Source organism: Alexandromys fortis, unplaced genomic scaffold (assembly GCF_014885135.2).
Source record: "Alexandromys fortis isolate MF-2015 unplaced genomic scaffold, M_Fortis_MF-2015_v1.1 scaffold_107, whole genome shotgun sequence".
In the NCBI taxonomy this organism is placed as follows: Eukaryota; Metazoa; Chordata; class Mammalia; order Rodentia; family Cricetidae; genus Alexandromys; species Alexandromys fortis.
In genome coordinates, this window is record NW_026067987.1 from 834,218 (window position 1) to 852,267 (window position 18,050).

The window sequence follows — 18,050 nt, forward strand, 5'->3', positions numbered from 1 at the left end:
TAGACAGGCAAATTAGACAAATTTCAGAGTTAAACAGATGCAACATAGAACAATGCAACACATCTTTGCATCATTGAAGCAAATGTTCCACAGCATAAACAAATGTAACTCATCTGAAACTAACTTTCCACAATAGTACCTCACAGAGCAGTGTTGTCCAAGGTACTCAAGAAAGGGGTCTGTGGGCCAAAGGCAGCGGCTGTTGGCAAAGCGAAGCTTTCAGACGCTTCTTATTAAAAAGTGGGAGTGAACTTTGTTGCTTCTCTTCAGAATTCATGGTATTAGTGGTTGTTTTTACTTTTAGTTTTATTTTTAAATTACATATATGTGTGTATACATGTTTGTGCAGGTTTCTGTGTGGGCTAGAGGTGTTAGATCAGATGGAGCTGGAGTTACAGGTAGTTGTGACTTGCCCAACAAGGGTGCTAGGACTCAAACTCATGTCCTCTACAAGAGTGGTCTGTGACATTCACTGCTGAACTGTCTCTCCAGCTTTATTAGAAACTTCCTAAAGACAGGGCCTTTCTATACAACTTAGACTGGCCTTAAACTTACGATCTTCATGCCTCAGCCTCTCCACTGTTGGGACAGCGTGCACGCACCACAATGCCTGGTCTGGGGTTGGTATTTCTTTGCCATCATTTGGGCCTAGGCTGTCACTGAGAAGTCTCCTACTTAAAGGCCTGTTCCATTAGGAAAGCGTTGCAGGACTGTAGAGTCACAGAAAGAGAACTTCACACCTGAGGAAGCCCATGCTGTAGTTAACTTAGTATTAGTATCCACTAATAGATAATCGGAAGGACGGTGTAGGGAGGAAGCAGGGGTCTGCAAAGTCAGATCATAAGGTCCTAGACTCTGTGATTCCCGAAGACAAGAATCCTTGCTGCTTATTCTACAATGGGACAATATGATCAAAGTATAGGTTTCTGTCTGTGTATTTTTTGAGACAGGGTCTCATCGTTGTAGGGAGGCTGCTAGTTAGTTCCCAACTGCTCAGTTCCAAAATCACTGCTTGGCCCATTAGCTCTACTTTCTTATTGACTAACTGTAACACGAGGGCCTGCTTGTTGTCCGGGTTTCTGTCCTGCCCGGTTCACGCAGTTGTTATGGTCCCAAAGAAAATCACAGAGAGGTCTATATAAGTTATAAACTGATTAGCCCATTAGCTCAGGCTTTGTATTAGCTCTTATAACTTATATTAGCCCATTATTCTAGTATATGTTAGCCACATGGCTCAGTACCTTTTTCAACGGGGCAGGTCACATCCTGCTTCTTCAGTGTCGGGATAGGACTCGGGAGGAATGTGCTTCCTCCTTTCCAGAATTCTCCTGTTCTCATTGCCCCGTGTCTACTTCCTGTCTGGTTGTCCCACCCACACTTCTGGCCTGGCTACTGACCAATCAGCATTTATTTAAAACATAATTGACAGATACAGAATTGTTCCACACCAACTAACTCTTACATATTAATTTATCCCATCTCCATTAATCTGTCTATTGCCTGGTGCCTGTGGCTTACCAGCTAAAGTTCTGGCATCTGTCTCTGACTGGGCTATATGACTTCTCCCTAACTCCGCCTTTTTCCTCCCAGCATTAAGTTTAGTTTTACCGCCTAGGTAAGTTCTGTCCTGTTATGGGTCCAAAGCAGTTTCTTTATTCATTAATGGGAATCCCACATCATCTCATTATGTAAACCAGGCTGGGACTGAACTCACAATTCTTTTACCTGGGATTACATGTTTGTACCATCATGTCTGGATTTCAAAGTATAATTTTGACTCATTTATTTTTATTTTATATGTATGAGTGCTTTGACTGCATGCACGTATATGCACCATGTATGTGCAGTGCCCACAGAAGCCAGAAGGGGGCACCATATCCCAGGGACTAGACTAACAGATGTGGGAAGACGTGTGCTGGGAATGGAACTTGGGTCCTCTGCAAGAGCTGCGAACGGTCTTCTTAACTGCTGAGCCATCTCTCCAGCCTGTCAAAGTATAATTCTGGATACACTATGTTGGATCTTAGAGACTCGGAAGTAATAGGCTTCCTTGAGGAATGGCAGGGGAGGGTAAAATGACAGATTCTGACCTGAGAAGGACATTTCAGAACCTAGCACATGTGTATGAAGCAATCTCGCTATTACTTTAGATTGTAAGACAGGCATGGAGCTGGAGGTGCACAGATTAAGGATAGGAGATTAGAGAACAGACAGTTCATCATATCAGTGCTGAGCTTCCTTTGATCACTCATGATTGAGGTACTGGCCTCGGGAGGGTGGTGAGGAAGAAACACTTTCTAGCGAATTCAGACCTAGTGACTTAGGGGACTTTAGGTACCGATTTTAGAGTTGAGTAGATTTCAAATCCTAGATCCAGATATTTAGTATCAATGCAAGTTACACGTTATGAAAACCATTTTTTTGGTCTCAATTTCCTAATTTTTTCAAAGGAGAAAAATACTTGTAAAGCTTATTTCATGGGGTTGTTGTCATTATTGTGGTAATCAGTATAAGATTTTAGGAAAATGGCCACAAGAGTACTCAGTAATTATTAACTGTTAATACACACAGATTCACACTTGAATGCCAGGTAGAAAATGCAATAAAGACAAAGAATTCAAATAAGAGGAGCACGTGCAGTAGAAGAGCTGTAGGCCAGGTGGAGAGGAACAGCTCTCCAAGAAGGTGACCTTGGAACAGGAGGCTAAACCAGGGGTGAACCTGTGGGAAGACTTTCAGACAGCAACAAAGGCCCAGGGCATCAAAGAGCTGCTAGGCCTTGGGGAGGTGGCAGGGGAAAAAAGGCCAAGGAATCAATCCCCCGTCATGGAACCTATATTTTAAAAATTATACAATAATAATGGCATTATATGAAGTGTAGAGTAATATGAAAATATCAACATGAAGTTGCATCTATAAAGACTGTGAACAGCTTCATGGGAGTTTGACTTGGCCTTCAAACGAGGCATGGCAGGATCTGGTAGCACAGAGCTCCCCTTTCAGGATTCTGGGCTGTGTTTGTGTGAGACAGGGTCTCAGCTCGATTTTAGTTCTCTCCGCAGCTGAAGGTGACCTTGAATTTCTGATCGTTGTGTCTCCACAGTGCTTTAACAACTGAGTTTTTGGAGACAGTGTTTCTCTGTGTAACAGCTGTAGCTGTCCTGGAACAAGCTCTGTCCACCAGGCTGGCCTCACACTCACAGAGATCCCTGTGCCTCTGCCTCCCGAGTGCTAGGATTAAAGGCGTGTACCACCACTGCCCAGGCATCTCCTTTGAATCTTACAATCATGTCCTCTTAATGGGCTATTTGTAGGGTCAGCACTCAGGGGAACATGTGTAACAGAGACTAGAAACCAAACCTGAAAAGTCCTCTGTGTAATCTTTCTTGGCCTGTTTCTGAAATACTTCATATTTAATCCTAACAAGATAGACGGCTGGCTGGTGGTGGGATTCTATCACCAGAGAAGCAAAAATGCAGGGGGATCAAGAGTTCAAGTCCAGCCTGACTTCACAGAGCTTCCGAAAAACAGCTTTAAAATATTAGAAATTGCCGGGCGGTGGTGGCGTATGCCTTTAATCCCAGCACTTGGGAGGCAGAGGCAGGCGGATCTCTGTGAGTTCGAGACCAGCCTGGTCTACTACAAGAGCTAGTTCCAGGACAGGCTTCAAAACCACAGAGAAACCCTGTCTCGAAAAAAAATAAAATAAAAAAAAAATAAAATTAGAGAGAGTTTATGCACCCCTTTCTAAAACAGGCGCAGAGTGAGGCAATGCAACCCCATCACTTTCACAGAGGAAGCAATTTTGAGGCCCTGGGGTCGGCTGAAGGCCTACACAGGTTTCCAGAGTCGATGACATATACATCGACAATATCCGGCTCCTGGTGACCAAAACTTTGACCGTTTTCCTTTCTAGTTTGCAAACTTGGTTTTACAGAGGCCACGGCTTGGGGCTAGAGTGGGGGTTCAGGCTGATGAGTGTCAGCCAGCGGTCCACATTTGAGCAAGGTTTCCAGCTCCAGAGCACAGCAAGGCGATGCATTCTCTTCGGCAGGCACAATCGGGTAGGAAGGGCTGGCTGCCAGGAGCTGCCACCCGCGAGCCCGCAGCAGCCCTATCTGAATCCTCCCGCAGTGAGCCAGCCGGGTCCCCACGTTGTCCCCTTAGCTAAGGGTCCTCGCGGAGGGCGCGCGGGCCCCCCCGGCCGCGCCGCGGGGCTCCGGCCAGCAGGGGGCGCTGCGTCCCGCTCTCCCGGGAGCGGCCAAGCCAGCCCGGTGGGTGTTTCTCTCTCTCTCTCCCTCTCCCTCTCGCGCTCTCTCCTCCCGGCCTCACATCCGGGTCTGGAGCGCGGCCGCCGCTGTCAGTGCCGGGCCCGGGGCGCAGTCAATGGCGGCCGAGGGAGGCGGAGCGGCGGCCACGCGCAGCCCCGAGCTCCCGAAACTTTAGACTTCCGAAGCCCCACAAGTTCGCGGGCGGGGCGTGGGGGGGCGTGGGCGGAAGGGGAAGCCGAGGCGGGAAGCCCGAGGGACGCGGCCGAGCCGAGCCCCGCGGCCGCCGCCTCCTTACCCACGCCGAGCCCGCGGCCGCGCGCCGCCGAGCGCCGCCCGCCGCCCCAGGGCCACGCGAGCTCGCGGCCCCCCGCGAGGAGGCCGTGCCCGCGCGCACGAGTCCCCCGCCGGCCGCCCCGGGTTGCGGGGCCGGCGCCCCGGTGGTGCATGCGGGGCGGGGCGGTCGCCGGGCCGAGGCGAAGATGGAAGGCTTGACGCTGAGCGACGCCGAGCAGAAATACTACTCGGATCTCTTCTCCTACTGCGACATCGAGAGCACCAAGAAGGTGGTGGTCAACGGGCGGGTGCTCGAGCTGTTCCGGGCCGCGCAGCTGCCCAACGACGTGGTCCTCCAGGTACCGCCGCCGTGTCCCTCCCCCCCACCTCCGGGTCGGTCGCGCGGGCCTCGGGCAGCGGGCGCGGGCGACGTTTCCAGAAGGGCAGGTTCCCCCGGGGGCTCCCCCGCCGCGGGCCGAGGCCGCAGGTGCGGGTGCGTGTGTGTGTGGGGGACTCCTGGAGGGGGAGGGGTCGCTCAGCCGGGATGGGGGGACGGGGGTCTGCGGGGTCTGAGCCTGCATCCCCCCCCTCGGTCAGCCTGTGCACTGGGAGAGCGCGCGACTTCCCAGGGAGGCTCTCGGGTGAAATGAGTGTGAATCCTAGCTCCTGGTAATGTATTCCCGTCTACACACAGCTTTTCGGATCCTGCACAATAGTAAAGTTACGAGTATAGGCAGGCAGAATGCCATTTGGGTTCTTGAGTGAGCCGAACAGACTCGATGAAGTGAGGGTTTTTTGTTTGTTTGCTTGCTTTTTTTGTTTTGTTTTGTTTGTTAAACTTAAGGTATCCAAGAAGCAGGTTGGTTTGGTTTTTGTTTTTAAGGAAGCTATGTTCTTAGGGAGACTTAAGAAATTTGAACTTCTGGCTAATACTTTGCGTGTAGATGGAAAAAGAACTTTTTCGTAGGATGGGTCACCGATGTACGGGTGGACAGTATCTTCCAGTGGGCACTCGGGAACGGTTGGTGGGTCTTGTGGATTTGGTTTGGACTATATTGAGCAGCTGGAATCGAAATATGTAGTCCTGCCCTGCAGCAGAAAGCACGGATGTTTAACCTTGTCATCTGGTTTTACGGGAAACTTCGTAGAAGTTCCTATCTGATATTTGTGATGAGCGTTAACGCTGCTGCTAAATGATTCATAGCTGGTAGTAGTTAAGAGCCTATTTAAAGTGCCTGGCAGGAGCCGTTTTCAGTTCTCATCCTAATATTGATCCAAGCCAGTTCTCTGAGTTTCCAGACACATGGGCATAAGGTAGCAGGAGCAGAATATTGGGCCAGAGGTTTTATTTTATTTTTAATGTTTTGAGGCAGCTTCTTGCCCTGTAGCTCAGGCTTGCCTTGAACTCAGGGCCGTGCTGCTCCTTCAACTGCTGGGATTTCAGGTGTGGGCTGGGCCAGGAGTCTCCAGGCTTTGATTGTAGTCTCTTGTTAAGAAGCCTGAGTCTGGGCGAGCACTTTGCCTATCCAGCCTTGAGTTCTTGTAGGCCCGTGGTAGAGCGAAAGTCGCTTTTCTTCTAACAAAAATCCCATGCTGTATAAAAATGTATGTGCACATCCCTCATGTAAAAGTTGTGCCTAGGGAATGAGTTCTTTCCTTTTTTTAAAAATTTTGTTTTACCTTTTTAAAACTTGGGGGTGTGGTGATCCATGCTGCTGAAAAGGGCCACATGATGATTAGGCTTTAGCAGCTAGGTAGATTCTGTTGTGGATTCGTTATTTTTGTTTTTCTGGCCCTTTTGCAATGTGGAGCCAGTGTTAGCCCGGGATCACACAAAACAGAGCTTGTAGTTTGCTTATGGGTTAATGGTGGTAATTTGGGGCTAGTGTCTGACTTGGGACAGAACTTACCAGGTTCGGTCAAAACATGCTCATTCATGATTCTGCTCTTTTTGTGGAAACAAAACACACTTTCAAGGGCTTAAAATGAAGGAGAAGCTGCCCAAAATCTATTTGGGGTGATATCTGGGGCATGGGGTTGAGCATGGAGTTGACAGAACCTGACTTTTGTCATTTTGTTGGTGCACAAAGCTTTCGGCTGTTTAAATGTACTGTTTAGGGCTCACAAGTTAGCATCCACTAACCTCCAGCTGAGCCATGTTCAGCTAAGTCCAACTTGTTTTTATGTTTTACTCAATTGTATTAGCATTTGAAAATAAATTTCTATTGCCTTTGTGCATAGACAGCTTAAATAGCTTAAATATTTGAGATTCAGTTACAAGTTGGAAACTGTTGGAATTCCCTGAAGCCAGACTCTCACAGTAATATGTTTAGGTTGATTTTCCCTGTTCAGAACATCTGTGATACTCCTAAATTCAAAGCTTTGAAGGCCAAAGTAGCACAGGTTTGAAAATCACACACCATGAATTATCATTTTTTTTTTAAATTTACTCTCAAACTGTAAAAATGGTGTATATGAGACATAAATGAGCTCTCTTTAAACTTGGATCCCACCCGCAAGATATCTCATTGTGTATATACAAACAGTCCAGACCCTGGAGGGAAAAGAAAGAACTCAGAACACTTTAGTCTCAAGCATCACTGATAAGGGATACCTAACCTGAACTGAATAGCAATCTGGAATACTTAGAATTTGGCCTAAGACCTAGAAATGTGAGACAGAAGGGAATGTGGCCGAGTTTCTGTCTCTGAAAGGAGTTTTGAGATTTTCTGAAAACAGCCCTGCCTTGCTTTTCTAGTGAGAAGTATTTGGGACAAGACAAACAGGCAGTTCTGTACCCTTTGCTGAGCAAGTTCTGCGGGGAACTAGGAGACACAAGGTGCTCTGGGTCTAAAAGGCAGGGCTGCTCAAGTGTGAAGAAGAGGACGCCTGGGAGAGGTTCTTTGTGTTCACGAGCACAAAGGAGGCGGAAATAGGGCACAGTTCAGGTGGACTTCCAAGCAAGGGGCAAAATATAACCGAAGGCAGATCACAGTGGGGCCTTCAAGGACTAGGAGATTGTAAGATTTGGAGATGATGTAGAAAGAGGTCCTGTCACTAAAGACTGAAGGCAGGAGACTTGATATGTACTTCAGTAGGCAGTGGAGAGGCCTTGGAAAGTTTTGGCTTTGAATAGTTGAGCTGTTAGAGGGTAGGGAAGGCGGCTCTTGCCGAGACCTGTGGTATGGGTGCTGGGTAGTAGACGTGCAGACCAGAGTGACAGCAGTGGAGTGGAAAGTCAGGGTGCGGTGGATTTCTGAAGGGTAGCCTTACTTTACTGTGTGAAGCACCTTGTCAGACAACATTTAATCGCGTCCAGATGGTCAAGGCAGGATGGGGAGCTTTGAACTTGCTGTGAAGGGTGTTGGAAAGAAAAGCTTCACAGAAGCAGTGTTCTAGGAGGCAGTTGTCTCTGATACAGCAGAGGAAAGCAGCTGGAGTCTGGTTATCTTGGGGGCTGATTTTGTATCAGAGATAGGAAATGGTGAGGAATTGGGCCAGTAACAGTCAAAGCGTGAGGTCAGGAGGCTGGTGACATGGTTCCATGGGGAATGGCATTTGATGCCAAGCCTCATGACCTGGGTTTGTTCTTCAGGACCTACATGGTGGAAAGGGAAAAAACTGACACCCATAAGTTGTTTTCTGACTTCCCAAGATCAGTTATGGCGTATGCCTCAGACTCTCCAGAAAATATTTTTAAAGTAATGAAATAGTTAAAAACAGCAACAACAATAAAAACCACAAAAAAAAAAAAAAAAACCCAAAACCCATAGAGTGAGAGAGGACAGTGTATGAGGGAGTAGTTTTTGTTCCCTCTGGCTATTTGTTAATGTCTAAAGATATTTTGGATTGCTATAAAATGGGGGGAGGGAATAATTTTACTGACATGTAGTGGGTAGAAGCCAGAGATAATACTTAATAGCCCAGAGCACAAGGGACAACCTGTATAACAGGAATTATCTTCTTCAAAATGTCAGTATTGCAGAGATTTGAGACCTGACTTGGACTCTGGCCATGGGACAGGAAATGAGGCTGGAGTTACAGGGGTTCTGGAGGCTAACTTGATTAAGTGTGGACTCTTTGGCATAGTTTGGATAGGAGAGATGGTGGCAAGGATTCCTCACTTTTGGACGTCACTCAATTAGAAAAGGTCAGGAGGAGTGCCGAGGGACTGCCTTGTGATCACGGGGCATTTTGGGATGTGCTAACCTGCAATGAGTAGAAACAGGTATTTTATTCATGATGCCTGTTGGTTCTGTTCACATGTTCGGGCCTCTTTCTCACCTATGTTGATGGCAGGGAGCAGACCTTGATTGATCCAGTGTTTTTCAACATTTGTTAATAAAAGTCACGAGAGAGGACTGAGTCATCCGGAGAAATGAGGGTAGAGAACAAAGAACAGAGGGCCCAGAGCTGAAGGAGGCAGGAGCTGCATTTACTCAGTGCCCAGTGGGCTCCTTTTACCAATGCAGGAACTCACTTGATCCTTGCCACAGCCCTGTGAAGTGGATATCATATTTATTAACTAGGAACTTGATAGGCAGAGAAGTTAAATAACTTGTTTACAAATAGTGAGTGTCCTCCCCTTCTCATTGTCCCTTGCCACCTTGAAGCTGCTTCTTCACTGTTCACATGATATGAGACCAGGTGAGGAATGACGTTAAATCATGCAGACTTTGATTTGTGCCTACTTCTTCATGCAGGGTAAAGATTTCAGATTGCTTTTGAGTTGTATGTAGACATTTTCTTTTGCATAGTAAAGAGTTTAATTTATAATGATATCCTGAAACAGTCACTTCAGAGAGAGATGGATTCTTGTTGCTTTCTGGGTACAGACAGATACCGTTTTATATTATTACAATGTCAGACATCTTAAAGTATATCATTATACTCGTTAGCATCTATTTTTTAAAATATCAGTTTATTTATTTTTATGTGCAAAAGTGTTTTGTCAGCATGTGTGACTGCACTGTGAGCATCTTCGTGCCTATAGAGGTGAGAAGAGGGTCTCAGATTCCCTGGAACTGGAGTTAGAGACTATTGTGAGCCACCAAGCAGATGCTGAGAATTGATCCCTGGGCCTCTGGAAGAACAGCCAGTGCTCTTAACCGCCAGCTGATCTCTCCAGCACCCAAGTGTTTGTTTCTTGAGACAGGGTCTCCCTATATAGCTGGAGCTGGCTGGAACTGCAGAGTAAAACCTATTTAGGGGTTCAGGTTTGTGATGTTTTGTCCCAGCGCAGGAATCACAGATCTGACCTATAGGATTTAATCATCAGTTTTGCTGTCTATTGACAATTTTCAGTGTTATAACTTTAAAATTAACTTCTCAAGAAACTGTTTTTTAAAGAATAGGAAAAGTATATTATTTACCACATTATTCAGTATGTCTTCTTAGCTTTCATGTTTAAAAAAAATTCTTTTTCTGGGAAATGTGAAACTTACACAGACTTTGCATGTGTGATCTCTTGATAAACGCTTTGGGTACTAACTGCCTTTTTATTGAAGTTCGCTAGCCAGAAGGCTGAAACACTTTAGATCAGTTGTGTTGAGCAATAGCTTGGTAGGATATTTGAATAAGATAATAAATTTAATGAAAGAAGACAATGAAGTGTAAACCAGGTTCTGTCTTGTTAGCTTGAGCTAGTTACAGATCTGTTCACTAGCGAGCCATCTGAAGTGCATTGGATATTAGAAACTTAACTCTCAAGTTGTGAGATTTTTGTTTTGTAATTTCTAAATCACTAGACTATTTGTCAAGAATAAAAAGTACACTTGCATTAATTAGACATTTTTCACTCACTACTTATGAAAGAGGTCACACTGAAATCTTCATACAGTGCCACGCTTACTTTTGGAACTCATATCATGCTACTTGGAGCCTTACCTTCCTTCTTGACCCGATTTTAGTGTTTTGGGAACTTACTGCAAGCATTATGACACAGTAGAAAAGAACAGGGCCTTGGTATGGGAGCACTAAACAGAAGCTGGCTTCAGCCAGTCTTGTGACCTTGCGGATCACTTCATCCGGATCACCACGCGTGAAGTGGCTGGGTTGGGTTTTCTAAAGTCTGATTCAAAAAACTGTCTTTGTGCACTGGGCCTGTTCCGTCCAGCCACACCCTTAAGAAACAGGAGCTAGCACTGCTCTGCTGTTGTTGCACATCAGCTGCTCGTGTGCACTCTGAATGCTCTGTTGACTAACAGAAGCAGCAGCTGAGGGGAAGAGTGTATTGGTTCTTCAAGGTGTCTGACCAGTGGGACTTCAGAATGAGAGTTGAACTGGCTGCTAGTCTTTATCCTTTCTGATGTTTCGTTTTCTGCAACCTTTCACCTGTCTGGTGTCTTGATTGGGAAGGTTTAGGAGGTGTGGCATTTTTAGAGGGAGATGTGTCACTGGAGATGAGCTTTGAGAGTGCAGAAGACTCACCGCATTCCCAGTGTGCTCTCTCTGCCGCCTCCTTGTGGATTACATGTGAGCTCTCACTGCCCCTGCTGCCATGCCCTTGCCCTGCTGGCGTGGGCTCTAACCCTCTGAAGCTGTTACCCCAATCGAATGCTTTCTTTCTTAAGAGCTTTTGGTCATGGTCTTTATCACAGCAATGGAAAAGTAACCAAGACACTGGGATAGATACATCTTCTTTCAGTTCTTCCTGTTTACCGCTGTAGAAGAGATTAGGCTGGCGGGAGCTAATTACCTGCCATATTTCTCTTTTTGTGCTGATGGTTTTTGTTGTTGTTTTGTTTTTGCTTGTTTCTTTTCGAGACAGGGTTTCTTTGTGTAACCCTGGCTGTCCTAGAACTTGTTCTGTAAACAGGCTGGCCTCTAACTCAGAGATCCTGCCTCTGCCTCCTGAGTACACAACTACCCAGCCCAGATTTCTTTCTTTCTTTCTTTCTTTCTTTCTTTCTTTCTTTCTTTCTTTCTTTCTTCCTTCCTTCCTTCCTTCCTTCCTTCCTTCCTTCCTTTCTTTTTTTCTTTCTTTCCTTCTTTCTTTGAAAAGTCACACTGGCAAAAGGTTTTTTTTTTTTTTAAATTTATTATGTATACAATATTCTGTCTGTATGTATGCCTGCAAGCCAGAAGAGGGCACCAGACCTCATTACAGATGGTTGTGATCCATCCTGTGGTTGTTGGGAATTGTACTCAGGACCTTTGGAAGAGCAGGCAGTGCTCTTAACTGCTGAGCCATCTTTCCAGCCCTTTTGTTTTGTTTTGTTTTGTTTTGTTTTTGTTTGTCAAGACAGGGTTTCTCTGTGTAGCTTTGGAGATGGTTCTGGAACTCACTCTGTAGATCAGGCTGGCCTCAAACTCACAGAGATCCACCTGCCTCAGCCTTTGGAGTGCTGAGATTAAAGACAGGTGCCACTACTGCCCCACCCACACTTCTTTAAGATTGGTAAATTACAGGACTTGGACTTTAAAAAAATACATCTCTTTTCTGTTTTGTTTCAAGAATTTTACTTAATTTGAGGTCTGCTGTTTAAAGGACGAAGTCAGATTTTGTTAGTAAGTGTTATTTTTTGAGTTGTTTAGTCCTTTGGGAGTCTGGTGAACACACTGGACATCTGCTTAGAAAACACAGTTTTGCAACATTTTGCATTTAACTTGATGTTGCTGGCCTGTTCTAGCCTAGGAAGATCATTTGACCCGAGGTTAACAAAGTCTTATGGTAGAATAACATGGTCTTGAAATGCTGAAGGGACATCTTTTACAAATCAGTTTTCTACACTACTCCCTGTGGTGGTCACTGTCTACCTCCAGGGAATGTACATGGCGGTGAAGGATCAGCTGTTGTCTCTGCCTTGTGCCTTGTGTCTGGTAATGTTGAAAAGAACTGTGTGATACTGGAGGACCGCTGATAGGAAGACAGACATCCCAGAGGAGGTATGGACAGCCATGCTAGGGATGGGGTGAGCGAGACAGCGTATCAAGAGAACTATGACGGGCCTGGGGCTGTGAAGAGATAATGTGTCAGATGAGAAGCTGGGGATTAGTGGACCGGAGAGGAGGAAGGAAGGACCACTTACTGTAGGCAGTGGGATCTTATAGGAATCTATAATTTTTTATTTATGGGAATAGCATCTGAATTGTATTTTTTAAGACCACTCATAACTGGGGAGGTGAGCAGTTTGGCCAGTGGATAGGAAGTAGTTCATGGTGACTTAGATTAGAGCGAGACAGCCAGCTAGAGAGGAGTGGACTTTTAAATGAGATTGTTTAGTTTAAAGTAGGAAGCCACAGAAATATATATGGAGCGTGAGAGAGAAGAAAGAACATAAGAATGTTGTTGGAGTTGTCAGTATTGGATGGTTGGGAGAGGAGTGGGTCCTAGGGAGTACTGTTTTGGTAAAGGAGTAATGAAGAATTCTCCTTGGTTCATTTTAAATTTATGGAAGCCTGTGTGTCACTTATGAACTTTACCACGGAAGACCTACAAGTTTAAGATATTTATCTCTGAGGGGAAGATAAGTTGAAGATTTTTACTTTGTTGGCAAATTAAAAGCAGTAACTAATGAAATTATTGAAGAAAAAACTTAAAAAAAAGAAAAAAATACCTGACAGTTGAGTCTCAAGGAGCAATGAACATTTCTAAGTTGGGAAGTAGAGGCTGTAGGGTGAAGGCTAAGGACGGCAGAATGTGTGAAGAGAGATGGGGGACAGCGTGCATGTCATGGTGGAGATGGCACGACAGTCATCAAGGGTTCCAAGGAGGTGAGAGCCAGCTGCCCCGAGATTTCATTTGGCTGAGAGGCAGGGAAATGTGAACAGAAATGAAGCCATTGGATTGCTTTAGAAACCTAGATGCCATTGATAACTCTTTATAGCCTTGTTTCGTGGACTAGTTGCAATAAATGCCAGATTGAATGACCTGAGAAATAAATGGCAGCCAAAGGACTAGAGATGGAGCATATAGGGAGTGTCTGAAAAGTAAAGGACTAGAGATGGAGCATATAGGGAGTGTCTGAAAAGTAAAGGACTAGAGATGAAGCATATAGGTAGTTTCTGAGAAGTAATGTGCCCATAAGAGTGACAGACCCAGGTCAGGGGCAGCTGAATAAAGTGTGTGTGTGTGTGTGTGTGTGTGTGTGTGTGTGTGTGTGTGAGAGAGAGAGAGAAGGGGATTGTAAAGTAATGTGTATTTCAGTTGTCAGGATTAGGACTGCTGAGGGGAAGAAGGAAGAGATGTCCTCCAGAAAGCAGGAATGGTCTGGATCCTGTCCACAGTCTTCTGGAGGGGTCATTGCTTCAGTCTGAACACAGGGAGGCGAGTAGGAAGGTCCATAGATTGGTGGGGCGGTGTTCCAGCCCAGTGGCTCTGCTCTCTGCTGTAATCTGAGGCCAGATTAGCAGGCTAGTAACAGGAAGTCAGCATACAATAGTAGGAAACACATTTGCAGTAACATCAAAAAGATCTCAAGTCTTAGGGTTCAGCTTAATCAACGAAGCATTAATTTTTTACACCGAAGTGTAAGATATTGCTCAGAATATAAAGATTTAAATAAGCAGAATATGTATCTAGGTCAGAAGGCTGAATTTTTTTAAACTTTTTTTTTTTTTACTTATTCTTTGTGTCTTTCATATCATGGATCTCCACCCATTCATTTTCCCGTCCCTTTGTATCTGCCCTCTGCCCTAGCAATGTCCCTCCAAAATAAAATAAAATTTAAGAGAGAAAAAAAGAAAAAAATCTCATTATGAAAGCTGCAATGTGACGTGCAGTAAACCCATTTATCTATACATCTTTACCTGCAAGTGTTCATTGCAGAGTCGTTGGTCTGAGCCTCTGGGTTCTGCTGCACTATTGCTGCTGGACCCTCACTGGGACTCCTCTTGTTATCCTGCTGTTGCCCTGCGTTGTGGAGATCCTGCAGCTTTGGGTCTGCAGGACCAGTTCTTTCACATGCTCCAGCAGATCCCAGATGGGGTGGGCCAACACTTAGCTGTGGTTCTAGGTCTGGGTCGGTCAGTCTGTCAGCTCTCCCTTGTCCTTAACCACGAGGGTGAGCTCTCCTGCATCGCCCTGGCTAGTTCACCCCGGAAGGTTGCATATTAATACTGAGACTTTAACAAAGTTCCTGCAAATTTTTCATTAGCCAGTCCCAAAGATTTGGAAGAAGAAGCAGAACAAATTGGAGACTTGGCCCTTTGCATTCTAAACATTGACTGCTCTGCTCTGCTAATCAGGGCAGAATGATTGGCCTAAGGTCAAATACAGAGGTCAGTGATCAGACCTGAGAAATCAGAAATAACTCTTTACACTTATGGTTAGTTTATTTTGGGGAATGTGCCAGGATAGTTCACTGATAGTATTCTCATCAGATGGTTACTTAGGAAAAAAATTTACTTAAACATTTTTGTTTATAAATCACACAATATACAAAAATTATCTCAATTATGTGCTTAATTATGAAGTCTAAATCCATGAAATTTCTAGATGATTTCATAGAAAAAAATCTTCTGCAACCTTGAGTTAGCCTGAGTTTTTAGATATAACACTGAGAGCATATGTACCATGAAAGAAAAGAACTTATAAATTGAATTTTATCCAAATATATTAAATCTTAACAGTTAATATTACAGAGAATACTTAAATATAAAGAATACAGATTTGGGAGAGATATTTGCATGTTATAAACATGATAAAGGTCTTGCATCTAGAGTACATCATTAGTAGTTAGGGAACAACACATTCAATCAGTGTTAGACCGTCACTAGACAGCTATAGTTAGAGACTATATTCTTAGTATTGGTGTTGTGGAGAGATGGAATATTCTCACACTGCTCTTGGGAACATAAGTGGCACAAAACTATTTTGGAAGACACTGGGCGTTTCTTTAAAAGGTGAACATAAATTTACCTAGGAATAAGTAGCTCTATTCTTATGTATCTACCCAAGAGAAATGAGAAAATGTTCAAAGAATTCTTTGTTGGAACATTTAAAATACACCATTCACAGTAGCAAGCCTGAAAAAGAGTCCAAATACTCAAAAGTTAGTAACTGACAAATAAAATATGTTATATCCCTAAAGTGAAATTGTTCTGCCACTGTAAGAACAGGTTTCTAATATATGCTACAACAAAAAATGTTAGAAGCATACTGAATGAAAGAAGCCAGACATAAAGAAGTACCTGTTGTATTGCATTATGTGAAATAGTTGAAAATTATCTATAGAAAAATGTCTGTGGGAAAGATCCGTAATAACAGTATTGGTGGTTTCCTAATGGCAGGGCAGAAGCAGCAGCCTGGAGGGAATCATTCTGGGATAAGGGCAGTCCTAAGCTTGGGTGATGTCATGGTACACAGTACTGTAAGTCTGCTTTAAACTCGGTAAGTTGTATTATGCTGTAAAAATTGTGCTTCACAGTGCTAGTTTGGTTTTGTTTTTTTAATCATGAATTTACCATTTTGGAAGTGTTGTATAAAGGACTGTACTGTATATATAATTTTATATATCAAACTGAAGCATAATTTAATGTAAAGTGGCATTTGGTGAGGGACTTAGGTTTTAAAGATAGACTTTATATGTAGCTTGTCTCATGAAGAGTTACTAGAACTGGCTATGCTTCCTTGCTACTTTTTGCTAATGTAGCCTAGACTGGCCCCACATATGCTATGTAGCTGAGGATCGCCTTGAATTCCTGGTCCTCCTGCCTCCATCTTTCAAATGTTGGGATAACAGGCATGTGGGACCATGTCTGGCACACAATGTTGAAGTACTTATGGTTAGTATTTATTCAGTTTGGTCTGTGTGTTCTGTGTGACAGGGACTGTTCTGTATACTCTGTATATATAAGTTTTCCCCTCTAAACTCAAGGGATCCTGCTGTCTCGGCCTCTGGAGTACCAGGTTCATGCATGTGCCATTATACCTAGTTATCTTACTCTGTGTGTGCACTCATTTGTTAGACCTAGAAGGGGCTGAAAATGATGACTTAGAATGAATCTAACCAGTGTCTGTCTTTGGACTTTGAGTGGTATATTCTAACTTCTGTTGCTGTACTAAAACATCACAACCAAGCTAACTTTTATAGAAAGTTTAGTTGGGGCTTAGGACTCTAGAAGGTGTGAATCCACGATGGCAGGAGCCTGGGGCAGAGCTCGTATCTTGGACCACAGATGGGAAGTAGAGAGGGACTAACTCAAAATACCATGAGTCTTTTGAAACCTCAAAGCCCATCTCAGTGACATACTCTTCCTCCAGCAAGACCCTCCCTGCTAATCATTCCTAAACAGCCACCAACTGGGAACCAAGTGTTCAAGTGCCCAAGACTTAGTGGGAGCATCTCATTCAAACCAGCTCATATTTACTGCACTTATATATTCTTAATTGGAGTATCGTAATTTTTATGGGAAATTAGAGAAATTTAATGTCCCCAAATCCTGAATTTGAAATAGTTGTGTCTGACAAATTATAATCTTAATGTAATAGTAATATCTGCCCCTTGGGGACTGAAAAACTAGTCTGTCACTACTATGAGTCGTTGTAGACAGCTAGCTGCTGCTGTTATCTAGATGGGTTGATCTGACATATCCATTTAATTCTCCTTGAGCTTTTGTAAGCAGCGAGATCTGAGGTCCAGGCGTCACAGTTGTTCTACTCCTTTGTGTAAGATAAGTTGTAAAGAGGGCTGATCTAATAGTGACTGTTACTTCTTTTGTGCCTATGAGTTAAGCAAAAAATAGACGTGGATGTAGAGATATTAGTAGCCATGAACAGGGAACTTATTGCCTATTTTATGTTGAGTTTGTGACTTGGGGTTATGGGCTTGGTGTTCTGAGTACATATTGCCATGCTACATTATTAGTAATTTACTTAGAGTGAGTGTTTCTTCTAGAGTACTGCGTTATATCCCAGAGGACAACATTTGTGACTTTCCATGTCAACAAGCTTTGAGGTTAGTTAAAATAGCATAGACTTTGGAATGTGACAGCTTCAGATTTAAATTTCTGTTTGCTGCTTATTAACTTCTTACCCTGATCTGATAACTTAACCTGCTGAGACTATTTCCTTTTAATCCCAGTTCAGAACGATTGGTAATGAACGCTAGCGGAAGTGTGTGTAAGCTGTGAGCATGGGGCCTGGTTCTTAGAATGTGATCAAGAAGTTTCATTTGTTCTGCTCTGTGAGAAAACTTGGAATTTGCAGTATCTTGGCTTTGATAACAGAAAAATTGCTCATTGTTCTCAAACTGGTGTCACGCCTTTGGTTGTGTGTGTTTTGTGTGAACGTGGTGCTGCTGCTCCAGTCCTGCCGATAATCCCTTTGCTTCCCTCTTACCTGTGCGGCTAGGTTGAGGGTTTGTTTCTCCAAAAGTGTGCACAAATAAAAACCAGAGACACCAATAAAAGATGGTTCTGAGGTGGTGAGCTCACTGAGCAGGCGGAACTGTGATGCTGCTAACCGAGGGGATGCAAAGGAGCTGCTTTTGTTTGTGTGTAGATCTCATGGTGAAGTCTAGACATGCAGAGAGAGACACCATGTTCGTCCCATCTAGGCAGAAG

General features: G+C 44.2%; 1 protein-coding gene across 7 annotated transcripts in view; it reads left to right on the plus strand.

Annotated features, from left to right (window-relative positions):
• Window positions 1-4,601: 4,601 nt before the first annotated feature.
• Reps1 (RALBP1 associated Eps domain containing 1) overlaps window positions 4,602-18,050 on the plus strand; it is a 67,768-nt gene continuing 54,319 nt past the window's right edge. For 6 of the 7 annotated variants that reach the window (XM_050159414.1, XM_050159415.1, XM_050159416.1 and 3 more), the window contains exon 1: window positions 4,602-4,903. In XM_050159414.1, coding sequence (XP_050015371.1) covers window positions 4,751-4,903 — 153 coding nt within the window. In that variant the 5' untranslated portion in view covers window positions 4,602-4,750. Of the gene's footprint in view, window positions 4,904-15,776; window positions 15,877-18,050 lie in introns of all 7 variants that reach the window. The other variant, XM_050159421.1, reaches the window with a different exon arrangement.